The following is a 19,722-nucleotide window of genomic DNA, read 5'->3' as shown; positions in this document are numbered from 1 at the left end:
TTTACCCATCAGTTACACGTTTTCTGAGCAACTTTACCCATCAGTTCCACATATTCTGAGCAACTTTGCCCATCAGTTACACGTTTTCTGAGCAACTTTACCCATCAGTTCCACGTTTCCTACAGAAAGTTTCATTTAGTTACTCACAAAGACACAAACGAAGGACTTATTTTAATAAAATTGTATACTTTGACATTTAATAAAATTTCACCCATACTAAACCTAAAATAAACAAATACAAAAGTTGAACAGACAAATAAAGTATTTATATATTTTGTACTGAACATGGGCAACGCCGAGCACTTCAGCTAGCTATAAATATTACTCCAGTCAAGAGAAAAATTATTTTTTTTTATAGAAATTTCGTGAATATGATATCTTCAATTCTGAATTGAGATATGGAATATTTTCATGTCAAGTATCTAAAAGTTCACATTTTAATTATAACCTTCATTCAGGAGAGATCTTTTATGAATATTTTTCTGGAGGAAAAGTAAAAAAAGGAATAATAAGTTTGGCTTAATAATGGATTTAGGACACTAGATGACGTCATTTCGTTCACAATAACCCTGAGGCAGCAGCCCAAAAGAGTTGCGTGAAGTCGGCATAGAAGAAAGACAGAGAAAAAGCCTGTTCAACACAGACTTCGTGCAACTCCTTTGGGCTGCTACCTCAGGGTTATTGTGAACGAAACACATAGGAATCTTGAAAAGACGATATCTAGTGTCCTATTTATTATTTTAATTAATCTATGAGTAGAGATGAGATTGGTCGAAAAACCTCTGTTAATAGTTTATATAAATAATATTTATTTTGTCGAAACTCCTTTTGCAAAATATTTGTTGAAAATTCCAGTTTTGATAGCAACGAACTAATTCTGATAGCAACGAACAAATTCTGAATTAAAAGAACTAATTCTGAATTAAAAGAACTAATTCTGATTTAAAAGAACTAGTTCTGATAGCAACTAAGGACAAGTAGTGAAAGCAACAACCAGAATCAAGTGTTGATAAACAGCAGCTAATGTTAATAAGAACCAAGTACAGTTTTGAAAGCAACAAATTTTCATAAGACTTAGGAAACATCACCAACTGGCTGAACCCTGATTGGATCAGGCGCTAATGGACTCGGCATACAGGAGTGCTTAGAAAACATTAATAACTACAAACTAGTTTTCATTTAAACTATGGTCAAGATATTTCAGTTATCACAGCAACTGATCTTAACAGCAACAAAAATTAAGTTTTGAAAGCAAATAAGTTTAATTAATAGTAAAAAAGAACTAGTTGAATAAGAACTAGTTGAAAATTATTTTTTTAATGAAAAGAAATGGGCTTTTGTTCTTTTCTGGCGAAGTATTGATTATTATTTAAAAATAGATACTAGGCAAAATAATTGATAAAGTTGTAAATTTATTTTTAACATTTTATTGCAACAAACTCTAATGTTTTAATCCCTTTATTAAATGATAAATGATAGAAAAGCTACTTTCGTAGTCGACCCTAGAAATAATTTTCATCATCAGTCTGTAGACGGGCGAATACTATACATATACATCCTAGCTCTAATTTGAATTATGAAACTAGTAAGTTTAGGATTGAAATAATCAGGCAGAACAACTTCTTTAAATTTTCTTATATACAGAGTGTAAAAATGCCTAAAATGATCATCCTAGGTTTTACGTGTCTCATACTTCAGAAGGAATATATAATCTGAGAAAAACCAAACTTCAAAATATAAAATATCAAAAAAAACTATAATATGCAAACAATTTTGTAAAATTTAAGTTATAAATGAGCCAGTGCTTTGCCATGAAACACCTGGAATCTCAATATTTATCAAATTTTCGATTGCTTCCAGATGGGTAAAAATACATCATGACTGGTCCACCTATACAAATTGCATTAGTTTGTTTTTTTTCCAACGTCCACAAAAGTGCCTTTGTTAATGTCTCTGATATCACCTTAACTATCACATACAATCTTCTTATCAACTCCCACCATACAACCTACCCTGGTTAGGCGGGTTCAAACTGCATAGCAAATTCCGATTGCTTATTTGTAATTTCTATTGCTTTGTATTTGAATAAAAATATGTAATTTGAACCTAAAAATGTACACCTTTTATATTCTAGATTTGTTACGATAGTTATATCTTTTTAAAAGAAAAAAAGATCTGTAAATTTCAGATATTTTTATTTTCTGTAATTTCAGATATTTTTATTTTCTATAATTTTCAGATATTTTTATTTTAACCGTGTATACTATACAGATGCATGTAAACAAGAAAATCACAGTAAGTTAGTTACTTTTTTCTTTTTCAAAAAGAATGCTTGAACACAAGAAATTTGTGATACTTCAAGAACAACCTTAGGTAAAACCAAACTTTGAAATCAATCAAAGAATATTGAAAATATCCAGGAGGAACATGTCAAATTTGATCATTCTTGAGGACTACTGTAGAAGGCGATTATATCAATATAATTAAGACGATTTTTTTAAAAGTAATAATTGTTAACAAGCTTTTTTCAAATTACAAGTTTACAAGTAATTAAAGAAAAGCTTTTTAAATTGAAAACTGTGGTCCATGCTACTTAATAGCTTGATATTTTTCAAATTGAAATCGAAAGCCGTCTTTATTATATTGATATCATCGCCTACCACCGTAGTTGAGCTGTTTATCCAGTTTGTATCTAGCTGGTGGAATCTGAGAATGCAATATCATAAACATCTTTGTATTCTTCTGCAAAATGTATGGAAACATCATCTCTGATCAGTTGCGGAAGCTCCTCATAGTCTTTTCTAAAATAAGAAATTGTTTTGAAATCATTTAAATTTGTAGTATACTGTAGTGTAGTGTACTGTACTGTAGTGTACTGTAGCGTACTGTAGCGTACTGTAGCGTACTGTAGTTTACTATACTGTAGTGTACTGTAGTGTACTGTAGTGTAGTGTAGTATACTGTAGTGTACTGTACCGTACTGTAGTGTACTGTAGCGTACTGTAGCGTACTGTAGCGTACTGTAGTGTACTATACTGTAGCGTACTGTAGTGTACTGTAGTATACAGTAGTGTACAGCAGTGTACAGCAGTGTGTTGCAGTGCGCTGTAGTGCGCTGTAGTGCGCTGTAGTGCGCTGTAGTGCGCTGTAGTGTACTGTAGTGTACTGTAGTGTACTGTAGTGTACTGTAGTGTACTGTAGTATACATGTACTTTGCTGTAGTATACTGTAGTATACTGTAGTGTACTGTATAATAATAATAATAATAATAATAATAATAATGCATATTTCAAACTAGTTTACAGGTTAAATGATAACAATATATGTACAAGTTATGATCATGGAATAAAATCAGTGATATATTACATGTAGTGTACTGTAGTATACATGTAGTGTACTGTAGTGTACTGTAGTGTACTGTAGTGTACTGTAGAGTACTGTAGTGTACTGTAGTGTACTGTAGTGTACTGTAGTGTACTGTAGTGTAGTGTAGTGTACTGTAGTGTACTGTAGTGTACTGTAGTGTACTGTAGTGAACTGTAGTGAACTGTAGTGTACTGTAGTGTACTGTAGTATACATGTAGTTTACTGTAGTATACTGTAGTATACTGTAGTGTACTGTATAATAATAATAATATAATAATAATGCATATTTCAAACTAGTTTACAGGTTAAATGATAACAATATATGTACAAGTTATGATCATGGAATAAAATCAGTGATATATTACATATAGTGTGCTGTAGTGTGCTGTAGTGTACTGTAGTGTACTGTAGTGTACTGTAGTGTACTGTAGTGTACTGTAGTGTAGTGTACTGCAGTGTACTGCAGTGTACTGCAGTGTACTGCAGTGTACTGCAGTGTACTGCAGTGTACTGCAGTGTACTGCAGTGTACTGCAGTGTAATGCAGTGTACTGCAGTGTACTGCAGTGTACTGTAGTATACTGTAGTATACTGTAGTGAACTGTAGTGAACTGTAGTGAACTGTAGTGAACTGTAGTGAACTGTAGTGAACTGTAGTGAACTGTAGTGTACTGTAGTGTACTGTAGTGTACTGTAGTGTACTGTAGTGTACTGTAGTGTACTGTAGTGTACAGTAGTGTAGTGTAGTATACTGTACTGAACTGTACTGTACTGTAGTATACTGTAGTATACTGTAGTATACTGTAATGTACTGTACTGTATTGTACTGTACTGTAGTATACTGTAGTATACTGTAGTGTACTGTAGTGTACTGTAGTATACTGTAGTGTACTGTAGTGTACTGTAGTATACTGTAGTATACTGTAGTGTACTGTAGTATACTGTAGTGTACTGTAGTATAATGTAGTATACTGTAGTATTCTGTAGCGTACTGTAGCGTATTTTAGTATACTGTAGTATACTGAAGTATACTGTAGTGTACTGCAGTGTACTTTAGTATACTGTAGTGTACTGTAGTGTACTGTAGTGTACTGTAGTATACTGTAGTGTACTGCAGTATATTGTAGTGTACTGTCGTATACTGTAGTATACTGTAGTGTACTGGGTGCAAGGTATTTTCCCAAGGGCAATTTCCCAAATGGCAACTTCCCAAAGGATAGGTCTTCTGAGGCACTGAAGGCTGCAATGGAGGGCCGAGCACTGCGACTAGGACAGACTTGGGAAGTTGCCACTTGAGAAAATACCCTTGGAAAGTTACTGCTTGGGAAAGTATCTAACATTATGTACTGTACCTGTTATCCTTGGGTAGTATGATTGTTGTGACTCCAGATCTTTTGGCAGCAATTATCTGATAAATATACAATCAGTAGACCCCTTATCAAATCAAATCAAAACAAATCATATTATTGAGTTTCAAGTCTTACCAACATCCGGGGTTTTCAGTCAGATCTACCAATGTTTTAAAATGTCTTTATGAAGATTACAAGTATATGAACTCTGGTATTAAGAAACCCGCTTTTATGTCCAGAGATAAGATTTTAAAAGCTTAAACCCGAGTAAAACCCAAACTCGGCCTAAGATAGAACCCAAGTCAGGATTGGTTCTGATTCGACCAATGAGAGACTGTTAAGCAAGCTTTCTCTCTGTAGCAGACATAATGCCGTCAGATCAGCTGTGACAAGGAGAGGTTTTTCGAAAATTCAAACTTAATGTAGATTTTCATAGTATGTTTATTTTATATATATTTATTTGACACCACAAATAATTCCCGAGATTTTAAATGATTTTAAATTTACGATCATCAGCTGCTCAAGACTTGAGCCTTAAAGAGAGAAAATCCCTAAAATGGTTGGTTTTTACTAAACTCAAGGCCATCAAAAACCCGGGTCTTGACTTGAGCTTTACTTGGGTCTAAGGAGACGCAAAGACCGGGTTTAAGCTTTTAAAATCTCATCTCAGGTAAAGATCTCAGCACACGACCAAATTTGAGCCATGTTGCCACTTTAGCGTCCACACCGATTGTGAAAGACAAACCATTAGAGACAATAGTAACTTATAAAGAATTATTGATGAATACCTTCTCTTTAATCCCTCCTACAGGAAGAACTTTACCCCTCAGACTTAGTTCCCCTGTCATTGCTAGATCAGCTTTTACAGGTTTACCAGTAGCCAAGGATACTAAATAAAAGAAATATGACATAACTTTCTTATTATGGCATTTCTCCTCAAGGAGTGAAAATTTAATTCTACAAAGAATATGTTTAATATCTTCTAGAATATCATTACCTAGAGCAGTGACTATTGTAATACCATCATTTAATATTACAAAGCATATGTTTAATATCTAGAATATCATTACCTAGTACAGTGACTATTGTAATACCATCATTTAATATTACAACGCATATGTTTAATATCTAGAATATCATTACCTAGTACAGTGACTATTGTAACACCATCATTCAATATTAAAAAGCATATGTTTAATATCATCAAGAATATCATTACCTAGTACAGTGACTGTTGTAACACCATCATTCAATATTACAAAGCATATGTTTAATATCTAGAATATCATTACCTAGTGCAGTGACTTTTGTAACACCATCATTCAATATTACAAAGCATATGTTTAATATTGTCTAGTAGATCATTACCTAGTGCAGTGACTATTGTAACACCAGCGCTGGGACCATCCTTAGGAGTTGCTCCTTCAGGTACATGAAGGTAGCACTTGTGTTCCGCGAAGTATGTGGTCTCCTGTTAAAGGTGATCAAGTAAAAACAAACAGTAGTATCAAATATAAGATCAATATTAATTTTCGGATAAGATTTGGTTATGTTCTTATTCAGTGTTTGTTTATACATTCCTTGTCTATGGAAGTTAGGAAAACTCGTGCAAAGGTTCCAGCAATCTTTATACTCTCCTTCATAACATCCCCAAGGTTTCCTATTTGAAAATCAATCAATCAATCAATCTAAAAATCAATCAATGCATTTTCTTTTATTTTCTGAAAGACGACTTGACGACTTTTCTCGTAAAAAAAACTGACCTGTAAACTCCAGAGTTCCACCTTGACTAGGCTCCTTCCCCTTTTGTCCTGAAGTTGTAAACTGTTTATGTGAGTTAAAAATAGATCATACAGCTTTTATCATACAGCCTTGTTTCAAAATTGATTAATACTTCTTTAAAAAAGTTGTTACCAAGTGTCTCTATGTACAGTGTAGATCCACCATGTGAGGTCCAGGCTAATCCCAGCGCCACACCAGACTAAACAATAATTCAATCAATGAATCAATTAAAAAGCTTTTCTGTCTGGTACATGTGCTGTCTTATAAACTTACCGGTGTACTATCATACATCTTCTCACTAGAAAACACAGGTTTACCCACATAATCACCAAGAGAGGTTTCATCTATACAGATTCCAGATTCCTTATCATTCACAACCTACAACAAAGATTCAAATTTTAATGGGTCAATTTTTTAGAATTGAATCTTTCAGTGTACATTTAATTTTAAAAGATTCAAACTTTAATGCATCAATTTTATAGGACTGACATTTTCAGTGTACATTTAATTTTAAAAGATTCAAATTTTAATGCGTCAGTTTTATAGAACTGACATTTTCAATGAACATTTTTTAAAAAAGATTCAAATTTTAATGAGTCAATTTTGTAGGACTGACATTTTCAGTGTACAATTATTTTTAAAAGATTCAACTTTTAATGCGTCAGTTTTATATGGGACTGACATTTTCAGTGTACATTTATTTTTAAAAGATTCAACTTTTAATGCGTCAGTTTTATTGAACTGACATTTTCAGTGTATTTATTTTTAAAAGATTCAAATTTTAATGCGTCAGTTTTATAGAACTGACATTTTCAATGTGCATTAATTTTCAAAAGATTTAAATTTTAATGCGTCGGTTTTATAGAACTGACATTTTCAGTGTACATTTATTTTCAAAAGATTCACATTTTGATGCGTCAGTTTTATAGAACTGACATTTTCAATGTGCATTAATTTTCAAAAGATTTAAATTTTAATGCGTCGGTTTTATAGAACTGACATTTTCAGTGTACATTTATTTTCAAAAGATTCACATTTTGATGCGTCGGTTTTATAGAACTGACATTTTCAGTGTACATTTATTTTTCTAAAAAGATTAAAATTTTCATGTGTCAGTTTTATAGAACATTTTCAGTGTACGCTGACATGGCACTACGACATCTGCTCTTTTTCCATTTGCTCTATGGCCATTTGCTCTAGTTCCATTTGATCTTTCGAGTCATTTGCTCTATAAGTCATTTGCTCTGTATTCAATCTGCTCTATACCTCATTTGCTCTATGAATAAACACGTCATTTGCTCTATAACCTAAAATACACTATAAAATAGCTTTTCTTGGATTTCCTAAGCGTAACTTGACTATGAAATGCGAGAATTTTTTTTTGAAAATTCGCAAATTGCAGTTAAGAGGGGTAAAAAAACCTAATATGTGGTGAAAACTATATTTAACTTGGTCTCACACTATGCACAAATACCAGACAAACAAAACTATCTCCAGGAAGTTGGCGGAATAATGAAGCTGTAGGAAGAATTGTAAAATGTAAAATTGTAAAAATATAGTTTTAATATGATTATTTATTTGTAAAATATGTTTATAGAGCAAATGACGTGCTTACTCATAAAGCAAATGTTCAGTAGAGCAATTGGACCATCACAGTCATAAAAATGTTTATATAGCAAATGACATGTTCTGTCATAGATCAATTGACGTATAGAGCAGATGACAACATAGAGCAAACGTCGTGATCTATGAGCTATAGACCAAATGGTTAATAGAGCAAATGGAAATAGAGCAGATGTCGTAGCGCCAACTGACATTTTCATTGTACATTTATTTTCAAAAGATTCAAATTTTAATGCGTTAGTTTTATAGAACTGACATTTTCAGTGTACATTTACTTTTAAGATTAAAATTTTAATGGGCAAGTTTTATAGAACTGACATTTTCAGTGTACATTTAGTTCTAAAAGATTCAAATTTTAATCGGCAAGTTTTATAGGACTGACATTTTCAGTGTACATTTATTTTTAAAAGATTCAAATTTTAATCGGTAAGATTTTTAGAAGTGAAATTTTCAGTCTACATATATACTTTTAAAAAGATTCAAATTTTAATGCGCCAGTTTTGTAGAACTGACATTTTCAGGGTACATTTATTTTTAAAAAATTCAAATTTTAATAGAACTGACATTTTCAGTGTAAATTTATTTTTGAAGATTCAAATTTTAATCGGCAAGATTTAAGAACTGAATTTTTCAGTGTACATATATTTTGTTTATCTTATTCATTCTACAAACTAACATCAACAAACAATCTGCTTTTGTAAAATATCTGATTGCCTGGGTGCAGCGGCTAGGACTGTCTAACATTGTATTAAAGATTAACTATCGCTCAGGTTTACCTTGAAAGCAACTTTTCTATAAATCTTCTCAATTTGTTTTCGCAGATTACGGACTCCAGATTCCCTTAAAAATGTAGACAATTTTTTTGTTTCTTAAAAAAACGATTTAATCTCCAATATGTCTCCAGAAACTTTTGTGAATTGTTTATAACACTCTTTTAGTTCGAATTCCTTTAAAATTATTTTCATGTTTCTTGTGATTTTATCCCCAAAAGTATCAACTTTATGATAAAATTTAAAATGCATTAGTACCTGCAGTAGGATTTGATGAGCGTGTTAAGCCCCTGATCTGTGATCATTAAATGAGAACTATTCAGTCCCGTTAATTCCTCCACCTAACAATATATCTTCATGATCAACAGAGCATATATCTTAGAAAAACATATTTTTCCAAAATATGATAATTGTTAAGTAGTAATCAATCTCTGTTGGTATGTTTGTTTGTATGTCTAATCATTGGACTGATTTGCCTCAAATTTTGATTGGGAAATTCAGTAGAATCAAAGGAATGTTCTTAGCTTGGATTAAAAGTTTAAGTCAAGTAGGTTCCAGACAAAGCTGGGTTGCCAAGCTAGTAGATTAAAACCTGCGGAATGAGATATTTTTGTGCTATAGCCAGCTTCTCCTCTGCCACGTAGCCAGAAATATTTATTATCTCCATCCGATCTCGTAGCGGCTCAGGAATAGTGTCTAAAATAAACAGATAGAGGACTTAATACATCAAAGAAAAGAAATCATTAAATAAAAGTTAAAATTGATAAGTACCTAAAACATTTGCGGTGCACAGAAACAGAACCTTTGACAAATCAACCGGAACATCCAGATAATGATCCATAAAGGAGTTATTCTGCTCAGGATCAAGCATCTCCAGAAGAGCAGCGGTGGGGTCACCTTGCCATCCTCGTCCCATCTTATCTATTTCATCAATCAGGATCAGAGGATTCTCAGTCTTGGTTTTCTTCAAAGCCTGAACTGCTTTTCCAGGCATAGCACCAACATAGGTTCTTCTATGTCCCTTGAGTTCAGCTACATCTGACAGACCTCCTACGGAGAACCTGAAATACTCCCTGTTGAGTGCCCTGGCAATTGACCTGGCAATGCTGGTTTTTCCAACTCCAGGTGGACCAGCTAAGCAGACAATTTTCCCCTGGGTTGAACCCTTCAGTTGACTAACAGCAATAAACTCTAAGATACGCTTCTTCACATCATCTAATCCATAATGATCATTGTCTAGGACTTCTGCTGCCTGTTTTAGATCCAGGTTCTCTTCACTTGAGACTCCCCATGGAATAAGAGTTAACCAATCAAGATAGTTTCTTGTTACAGAAAATTCACTTGAATGACTGTCCAGGAATCTCAGTTTGTTTATTTCCTCATCTATCACAGTTTTAGTACTCTCAGGTACTGTCATCTTCTCCAGTCTAGCATTGTACTTTTCAATAATAGTGTCAGTGTCATCCTTCTCCATCCCCAATTCCTTCTTTATAACCTTAAGCTGTTCTTGAAGCATATATTTTCTCTGAACAGTTTTAACTTTCTCTTCCACATCCTTTCCAATCTTTTGCTGCAGCTTACTTAGCTCATACTCCTTTTTGAGTAATTTCAGAGCCAGCATAAGACGAGCAGGTATATTACGTTCCTCCAACACTCCCATTAACTCAGCTGTCTCTCCGCCAGTTAGAGCAGCTCCAAGGTCACTCAAATAAACTGGATTGTCCACAACCCGTTGTCCAAATTGTAACATTTGCTGCAGAGAGTCTCTATAAAGAGGATTTAGTGAAATGATATCTCTTATGGTCTTGATTACCTCTTGTGTCATTGCTTTCACCTCTTCTGTAGTTGTAAACTCATGATGAACAACATTTTCAGTTTCTCCAATCAGAACAGGTTCAGGAGACTGTGGGGAACCTTCATTCAACAGTTTGGTTTCCCCTTTCAGCTCATTTAACACCTTTTTAACCTCCTTCTCCAATTCTATCCCATCCTCCTCCTTCTCCTTCTCCACTTTCCCTTCCTCCTTGTTCCCGTCCAAAACCTGAGAATTCAGCTGAATTCTACGATGAGCCATCATTACCATCCTAACCTTAGAACCCAAATCCTGTAGTTCAACAATCTGAGCAAAGGTTCCAACTGGGTAAAGATCATCTAAACTATCCACTACCTCAGAACTATTATCATCATTCTTTTTGACAAATATACCACAGTAGGGCTGGTTGAGCTTAACCTTCCTACGGAGTATCTTAAGTAACCTTGGCTCTGTAACCTCAATAATCTTGATAAACTTGGGAAACACAGGATGACGGTTAACTGAAGTAAATGATCAGATTTAGTTTCAAAACCTTGAAAATCCTTTTCAGACCAACTTAGCTTTTGCATAAAATGAGGAGGTTAAAATACACCCTTGTCAAAAAGCATATGTAGGACAAAGTAAGCATTTTATAAATTAATTTTTTAAAATCATCATTCCTGCAATAATTGGCAGAATCGGCCAGACCTCGGGAACAGTTTGAGTGGCTGGCAAAGGAAGTAACGGCTCCTCTGTGCTTGAAATATCCTAAATTAATGTAGTCAAAGCTTGTTTAGACAATCTATATATTTGCCCCTTAACATGATGGTTAGGAGATGGCTGAAGAGCTGGCACTGATCCACACTAGATAAATAACTAGATGAACAAAAAGAGCATGTAAATACAAAAGCGGAACAATAAAGGATATTATCATTGTTTGAACAATATAAGTAATAAACTAAATGTATACTAAATATCTTTGCTAATAAATACATATGTTAGCTTTATAGCTGGCCAAACTGTTGGACCAAATTGACGGACATTTATTGGAGCTATCCAAGGCTATGCTGGAGGTGACACAAGACAAAAAAATTGATTTTATATTGTAAAATTAAATTTAGATTTTTTAAATTTATTTATATTTCCTTTCTTAAATGTGATTTACCAATAAAATGTGAGAAAAAGAAAAGAAAAAACTTACGTAAAGTGGATTTGCATCATCATTGTTGGAATCAGAAGAGAACATTCGTATATCCTTAAATTCAAATAATTAAGAAAACATTTGGATAATCTTATTAGGTCAGCCATCATTCATTAAACATTAGGACCAAGCCCTCAGTAAAAATGTTTATAATTAATGTAACAGTTGGCAATGACACATATATTATGTGCGACAATAAATAAATAATTTTATCAATTTTCTTAATATTTGTGCCTGTTTGTAAATAAGCGAACTGTACTGTATCCTGGCAGAAAATATAGATTTGCTAAGAGGAGTAGAACAGGGGTTTGATGTACTGCGTGTTGTTTGAGAACATGTTGATGCATCTAGTCGACATTGAAGTATTCCCGCATTCAAGCGCAACTTCCTAAAACCCATCTATGTCCTCTAATTGAAAACTCAATACTAACCAAGATACATCATTTAAACAGAACATTGGCATAAAATCAAAGAAGTTAAAATACTGTCAAAGTAGTATTAAGGATAGGGGATGGGTTCCTGTATGTTCCATGGTTGAGAAAACTCCGAAAATATGCACTTTTCCCGATATTTCTCAACATTACCAATCTGAAATAATAAAATGAATTTGATATAAACAATTAACAAAACTGGACTCGAACTTGGTAAATGATATTTAAAGATTAACATAGTTAGCTGGAAGGCAAGGCAACACACCCGCATCCACAGTGCTTATATCTGCCTCAACTGTATTAGTATCCGCCTCGGCCCCTTCCATATCCTCCTCGTCCTCCACGGCCTCCTCCCCTATGTCGTTTGTGTTCCTCTCCGACAGGAAAATTTTCACTCTCACTACCGTGGCGTTTGAAACCTCCACCACCTCGCCCTCCACCACGCTGGAAACCTCTACCCTCGGCATAACCTCCGCCACCACCTCCTCCTTCATAGCCTGGCCCTCCTCTTCCACGCCCACCTCCACCCCTTCTTCCCCGGTCAAATCCACCTCCCCTTTGTCCACCTCTATCATAACCCCCACCCTCACCTCCAACACCTCCACCTTTACCTCCGTATTCAAATCAAATCAAATCAAATCAAATCAAATCAAATCAAATCAAATCAAATCAAATCAAATCAAATCAAATCAAATCAAATCAATCAATCAAACAATCAATTAATGTAATTAAACAGTCAATCAATGTAACTAGACAATCAATCAATGTAATTTAACAATCAATCAATGCAATAAATGCTCCTTAAATTCTATTTAATACGAATTGCTGATTTACTTTCAAACGTGGAAAATAATAGTAAATACATCATATTATATATTAATATCAATCAATCAATCAATCAATCAATCAATCAATCAACCAACCAGCCAACCAACCAACCAACCAACCAACCATCCAACTAATTATCCAATCAACCGACCTGTTCCTCCATAAAACTTCTAATCTTAGGATCGCACAGCTCTTGATCCAATTCCTCAAAGCAAGACAAGAAAGCCAATCCAAAAGGTCTGAAATTAAATTCTAACAGAACTTCAAACTTAAAGCGACTGTCATAGTCTTTTCAAGTGACCTTCTATTACTTAAAGAGGGGCGTTCCCGATTTAAAAATTCTCTTGTTGCCCCCCCCCCCCGGCCCCCTCGATCAACTAATAAGTAATGTGTTTTTTTTTCATGCTGAAATAGAAAAAAAAACGATTGTTGTGGGTAAAAAGTATTGAAATATGGTATTAAAAAAAATAAGATGAAAAAAGATCTCTGGGGCGACCTGGAAATTGATCTTTTTAGGGCACCAACATTTTTGTATTCAATTCGGTCCTTACCTGGGCACCATATGCCTTGAGGTTGGCCGTTGCTGTTGCTGTTGCGGAGGTCCCCCTCCACCTCCTCCCTTTTTACCCCAGTGCTTTCTGATCTAAAGACAGATATGTGAAAGACATTTAAAAAAATTCCCAAGTAAATAAATAATTCTTATCAGAAAAAAAGATGTGAAGGCATTAAAACAAATAATAATTTGCCCAGTGACAACACCAACGTCCAACATCTTAATACAAATTGAAAATTTTGAATCACCCCCTCCCACACCACCACCACAACAACAAAATTTAAATAGTTTTCTTTCTTAACAACAACACTTCTAAAATTTACCTGAATAACCTGCCCTCGTTGTCCGTCCTCTCCTGGTCCACAGACATCAACATAATGCCTAGTTTAAACATTTTAAATATTTTAAATGTTAAGCAATGATTTTTATAATTTAAAGGGACTGTACTTGAATAATTTGTGACCCTTCAGACTTACATGGCAACGCCTGATTTACAATGCCCTTGAAACCTTAATCTGATCAGAATGTGGATGATATCGTCGTTTTTTGTTACTGGAAAAGTGTTCAATTCAATGGCAAAGTCAATTTAACTAAAATTAACAGTTTAAAGCAACAAAAATATGGATATCTAATTTATAATTGATCAGACAAACCTTATAAGGGTATAGTTCTAAACTGTAAATCAGACATCGCCATCTTTACGTGAAGGGTTACTTGATATTACGCTTACAGTCCCTTGAGTTAATAAACTTTCATAATTTAACACATTTAAAATTAACTATTAGCGTTTTTGAAAACAAAGTACGGAGTTAATACAACGGTGAACACAAAAAATGATTTGACAAAGCGCATAATAATAACAATAAAAATAGCGTTTGAAACTAAAGACATTTAGCAAGATTTTCCAACAGTGCGTAAAAAATAGGGTTTTCACGAAACAGTATGTAATTCTTGCGCACCAGTAAATACATGTTTTTGCACGAAATAACTTTTATTGCATGAAATTTCGCATCAATTCTGTATCCATACGAAACCAGTTTTGCACAAAATTGCGAATTCTTTCGAAATAAGTAATTTTTTTTCACAAAATTTCACATAATATAGAATTCAAATCCAGCTTTTTGCATATTTTGTGCATGAATACAAGGTCACAGTTTTTGCACCAAATTGGGCAGTGCTCATGATAACGAAAAATTGGAATTTTTGTACAATATGGTGTATGAACATGAGATTAAGGAAAAGAAGTGAATCAGTTTCAGTAAAACAAATAATTCTTTTATAGCTGCAATATTTAATTCATGGACAAAAATCACATTTTTATCACATTCAATATTCTTAGTTTAGACACGGTTAAAAGATTGGTTACTTTCCTTAATAAAATTGGTTATGATAAATAAATTTTTAGAAAACGGTAAAAAGGTGGCACTGGAGGTTCATCTCAGTCTTAGATGAAATCTTAATATTAATCTATAAATATGAATACATTTCTCTTGTTTGTCTGTCTCCTTGTTTGTTACCTATCTTCGTCAGCTGGATCAAATTGTCTTAAAGGAATTGAGTTTTTGCAACAGAAACAAATTTTCTAATTCCTATATCTTTGCAACCTGATGGTATAAACCTTTGATATTTTAAACTATAGACTAGATCATCCAACAAAATTCATAGTTTGAATTACGACATCGGGTTGCAAAGGTATAGGAATAGAAAAATCAGAGCTTGGGGCAAAAACTCAATTCCTTAGAGTGAAAGAAACTCAAAATTCAACGAAATGACTCGAAATACTGAAATAGGTCGAAATAACGAAATTGGAGGAAACAACGGAATACGCAAAACCAAGATTTTTGCATCAATGCAAAAATTGATTCGAAATATTGTGCAATTCTTACTCAAAACATAAGAAAATCTTTGCGCAATTATTACATGATTTTCTGGAAAACTTAAAAAACGTGTAAATACCATGATAACAATATTATTTTATGTTTTACAATTCATGTAAATAATCAAAATTTTGTGAAAAAAATACTTATCAGACCTGTCGCATATATTCTTCATGTGCTGAGGAATAGATGCATCTGTACCAATACCGTGCTGGTCCATCAGAGATATCAGCTCACTCTCCTAGGTTTATCAATTATCAGTGCTACTATTGTTGTAGCCATATATGGTCATGGAAATTGGTTGTGAAGTTCTTTGGGCCGCTAATCATATAGGGTTTGGTTCGCGCACCAGAGAAGTTTGTTACAACTTTCTCATGGACCTGCATACTGCAATGATTAACGCTATTCTATCGATTACAATTACAGACATAAATCTTAGGGATTTTTGAGATCAATTATTTGCTCCCTCTGTTTAGGGCGTGTACAAATGTATTTCTCTAAGTCCTTTTACTTTGTTGCATAAACCCCTTAAATGTTCTCTCTATATATATATCCCCGAGTATGAACGAATGGGATTTATCAGCTTTTCAGTTTATTGATCTAAATACATCTGTTTAAGGTTATTCTTGTTGAATCAATTTCCTTTGGTATCTAAGAAACTGTCGTCGTCTGTTCCAGTTCAGTGTCTGTCTGAGCAGCTTCCTCAATCTCAATATCTTGTTTTAGCTGCTCCAGTTCAGTATCTGTCTAGGCAGCTTCTCCAACTCGATATCTTATTTATTTGCTCCAGTTCAGTATTCTTACACTGCAATCTTAGCTGCTTCCTGAGTTTTGGCTACTTTAGCTGCTCCTACAATATGGGATGCTTCCACTTCATTACCAGCTGCTTCCTTTATTACCAGAGCTGCTCCTGAAGTCCTTGCTACGTTAACTAGTCTTCCAATATGAGATGCTCTTTCCGAGAATGTGTATTCATGTTGAAGGACGGGGAAGGAGGCCAGTGTCCTCCTTAGTTCTCTGGTAGGCATGTTAACAATCTATCATTTTAACCCCCCCCCCAAAAAAAAAATAACTTGTCATCAAATATGGGTTAGAAATGTGTCAGTGCTTCTGGATCTTTAATCTTCCAAATTTATTGACAGTGATTCGAGTTTTAAGGACCAATTTTATTTGTTTGGCTCAACCTAGAGTGAACTCTTCTGTTCAATATAAATGGGTGTCTATAACTGACTTGTCAAAATAAAGCTTAACAATAAAAATCCTTTTCGTATAGCTCGGTAGGAGGGGAATAGATGAAGATTAAACTAACCTGCAAGTAGTCCGGAGGGGAATAGATGAAGATTAAACTGACATGCAAGTAGTCCGGAGGGGAATAGATGAAGATTAAAATGACATGCAAGTAGTCCGGAGGGGTATAGATGAAGATTAAACTGACCTGCAGGTAGTCCGGAGGTTTAGTAAATTCAGTTTCAGTCTTGAGATCAGATAACCTGAAATAAAGCTTAAAAAGTGGAGCTCCGACAGATAATGTCTTTTTAAACTTTAAATCTGAGAATATATAACTTTAAATCTGAGAATATATAACTTTAAATCTGAGAATATTTAACTTTAAATCTGAGAATATATAACTTTATATAAATATTAATCCTGGAATATTAAGTTATTAATAAAAGCTATATTGAAACACTTGCTAATGTTTAATAATATGTTTTCATTGGGATATCACACTAAACAAATCAATGTCTTAAATAAAAAATAATTTTTATTTTGGATGAATTGAAATGGAGGTAAGTCCTTAACTTATCTGCTGCCCCTCTTGTAGAAGAGGAATATTGAACTCCGATACAGATAGTTGCAAACTGACCTTATCTGCTGCCCCTCTTATAGAAGAGACATATTGAACTCAGGTACTGATAGTTGCAAACTGACCTTATCTGCTGCCCCTCTTGTAGAAGAGAAATATTGAACTCAGATACAGATAATTGCAAACTGACCTTTTCTGCTGCCCCTCTTGTAGAAGAGGAATGTTGAACTCAGATACAGATAGTTGCAAACTGACCTTATCTGCTGCCCCTCTTGTAGAAGAGACATATTGAACTCAGGTACAGATAGTTGCAAACTGACCTTATCTGCTGCCCCTCTTGTAGAAGAGAAATATTGAACTCAGATACAGATAGTTGCAAACTGACCTTATCTGCTGCCCCTCTTGTAGAAGAGGAATGTTGAACTCAGGTACAGAGAGATGCAAACTGACCTTATCTGCTGCCCCTCTTGTAGAGGAATATTGAACTCAGGTACAGATAGTTGCAAACTGACCTTATCTGCTGCCCCTCTTGTAGAGGAATATTGAACTCAGATACAGATATTTGCAAACTGACCTTATCTGCTGCCCCTCTTGAAGAAGAGGAATGTTGAACTCAGGTACAGAGAGATGCAGACTCTTCAGCTTCCATGGCATTGCAAACATAAAACCACGATCTATCACCTTAATCGATTGATTCATGTTTAATTTGTATACTTTCTTGTATTCCCAATCTCAAATTTATTTATTCTTGTTTACTTTTGGAGAAAATCGAAAAAAGTAAGGTCACCTCCAATTAAAGAGTGGTAGGTCTGATTCACAAGTGTACCCTGTAAACCTGTTTTTAAGTACCAATAAGGATGATATTGGTTTTTTTATTTCTTAAAACGTTCTGAATTCTGACATTTTCCTACATTATAGCTGCAACATAAATCCGAAAGTCACTCTTAAAAGAGAAACCACAATTGAAAATAATAAATTTTCAAAGAGAAAAATAAGGATATCTCATTCATACTTAATCAGACACAAGTTAAACCGGTAACCTTGTGAAAAAAAACATGCACCTCTACTAATACAGAGTAACTTGAAATTAAGTCTTTTTAAATAATCCTTGAGAATATTCTATATCACCTCATGCCACTTGTACATGAAGTTGAATCCACCAATATCAACCATTATCTTCCTCTCCATATATTTCATTTCATCATGCAGGGTAGCAATGAAATGCCTGAAGTAAAAAATTGGACTTAAATATTATTTCTTGCTAAGTTGCTTCATGTCGCTGGTGGCTAGGGATTTTTTAGTCAGAACTAAGTATTTTTTTACGCAAAAAAGTATACAGTAGTAAATTAAAAGTAACATTCTTAAAAGAAAAATTAAAAAAAAAAATCAAGACTCATTTGGTAATTAACGATTTAAAAAAACGGCGATTATATTAAGGGAAGGTAGATTTTTAAAAATTTTTCAAAACATGTTGATATGGGTATCAAAAGATGCAACTTAAACTGCCAACTAAGATCCGTTTCTCCGTTTTTCAATATTTCAAAATATGTTTTGTTAAAAGCTAAACAACTAGGTTTTTTGATACTCTGGCAAAAATCTTTATAAAAAACCTGTTTTTTTTTGACAAAAAAGTTGCTCAATTTTCAAAAGATCAGTACGAAATTTACGTTTCTGAACTCAGTGTTTCTAGACGGATATGTTGATACCCATCATGATTTATTTTGAGGCATTTTTTTCTGGCTTACGTTGGTGATTTGATTTACACAAGAAAACAAAAATCTGTATGAGTTTAAAAATTATGAAAAAAAAATCAAATCTTTTTTTAAAATGTATTAAAGAAAGTTTTGAGCATTTTCATAAAAAGTGCCAAATTAAAATTTGCTTAAATATATAAAAAAAATTATATAATTTTTAATTGTTGCGTTGGTAAATTTCGTAAATTGGTTTATAGGGTATATTTCATCTAATTGTGCATGGTAGCAATAATTGCCTCAAGGGAATTTGTTAACAAAAAATGGGAAATACGAAGACGACATCTGAGCAATCTGAAGTGTATTAGATGTTGCTATTACGCTTGAACATCAACTTAATTGAACTTGGTCTGTGCACACTGCACAATTGCCGTGTTTAATGTTCATTGAGCTATTCAAAATTATATCTTGAGTCTAACACTAGTCTTTATATTCTACAGCTTTCACGGGTTACACTGTATGTTTATTACAACATATTTAGTATAACATATTTAATAATAAAAAAGTTACATAGTCACCTTTAATAATAATGTTCCAAGTTACTATATACAAGAAATCAAATGACGATAAAAAAAAGTTTTTATAAATTTTTTTTT

The 19,722-nt window shown here is 33.6% G+C and overlaps 2 protein-coding genes across 6 annotated transcripts; both read right to left on the bottom strand.

Annotated features, from left to right (window-relative positions):
- Positions 1-2,242: 2,242 nt before the first annotated feature.
- On the bottom strand, positions 2,243-12,774 carry LOC111715911 (lon protease homolog, mitochondrial). 5 transcript variants are annotated; one of them, XM_023491311.1, is made up of 17 exons: positions 12,402-12,774; positions 12,117-12,270; positions 11,883-11,936; positions 11,362-11,449; positions 9,661-11,202; positions 9,482-9,585; positions 9,148-9,230; positions 8,896-8,959; positions 6,770-6,874; positions 6,629-6,695; positions 6,478-6,525; positions 6,295-6,374; positions 6,083-6,185; positions 5,503-5,603; positions 4,718-4,773; positions 2,661-2,801; positions 2,243-2,456 (listed from the first exon to the last, which is right to left on the bottom strand). In XM_023491311.1, exons 1-16 carry the CDS (start codon positions 12,461-12,463, stop codon positions 2,693-2,695), a joined length of 2,820 nt encoding a protein of 939 aa, XP_023347079.1. In that variant the 5' UTR covers positions 12,464-12,774; the 3' UTR covers positions 2,243-2,456; positions 2,661-2,692. The 5 variants fall into 5 exon arrangements, with proteins under 5 accessions (XP_023347079.1, XP_023347082.1, XP_023347080.1 ...); XM_023491314.1 differs by having other exon boundaries at positions 2,243-2,453; XM_023491312.1 differs by having other exon boundaries at positions 2,664-2,801.
- Positions 12,775-13,268: 494 nt separating this feature from the next.
- LOC111715910 (DNA topoisomerase 3-beta) lies at positions 13,269-18,600 on the bottom strand (the record flags this gene model as incomplete). The annotated part of the gene is given in 7 exon segments (XM_023491308.1): positions 13,269-13,380; positions 13,693-13,784; positions 14,018-14,075; positions 15,727-15,812; positions 17,007-17,061; positions 17,950-18,056; positions 18,504-18,600. Coding segments are annotated over 7 exon segments (564 nt in total). The 3' UTR covers positions 13,269-13,283.
- Between the last annotated feature and the right edge of the window lie 1,122 nt (positions 18,601-19,722).

The sequence above is a fragment of the Eurytemora carolleeae genome, unplaced genomic scaffold (genome assembly GCF_000591075.1).
Source record: "Eurytemora carolleeae unplaced genomic scaffold, Eaff_2.0 scaffold1902, whole genome shotgun sequence".
Classification (NCBI taxonomy): domain Eukaryota; kingdom Metazoa; phylum Arthropoda; class Copepoda; order Calanoida; family Temoridae; genus Eurytemora; species Eurytemora carolleeae.
This window is presented reverse-complemented; position numbering and strand designations above follow the sequence as displayed.

What these genes read in the sequence shown, in the direction of transcription:
- LOC111715911 (XM_023491311.1), bottom strand. Translation starts at nt 12,463, where the DNA reads ATGTTGAGAAATATCGGGAAAAGTGCATATTTTCGGAGTTTTCTCAAC. An exon ending in TACAATAGTCACTGCACTAG is followed by an intron (nt 5,604 to 6,082) that starts GTAATGATCTAC and finishes TCTTTTATTTAG; the next exon opens with TATCCTTGGCTACTGGTAAA. An exon ending in ATACTACCCAAGGATAACAG is followed by an intron (nt 2,802 to 4,717) that starts GTACAGTACATA and finishes TTCTTATTTTAG; the next exon opens with AAAAGACTATGAGGAGCTTC.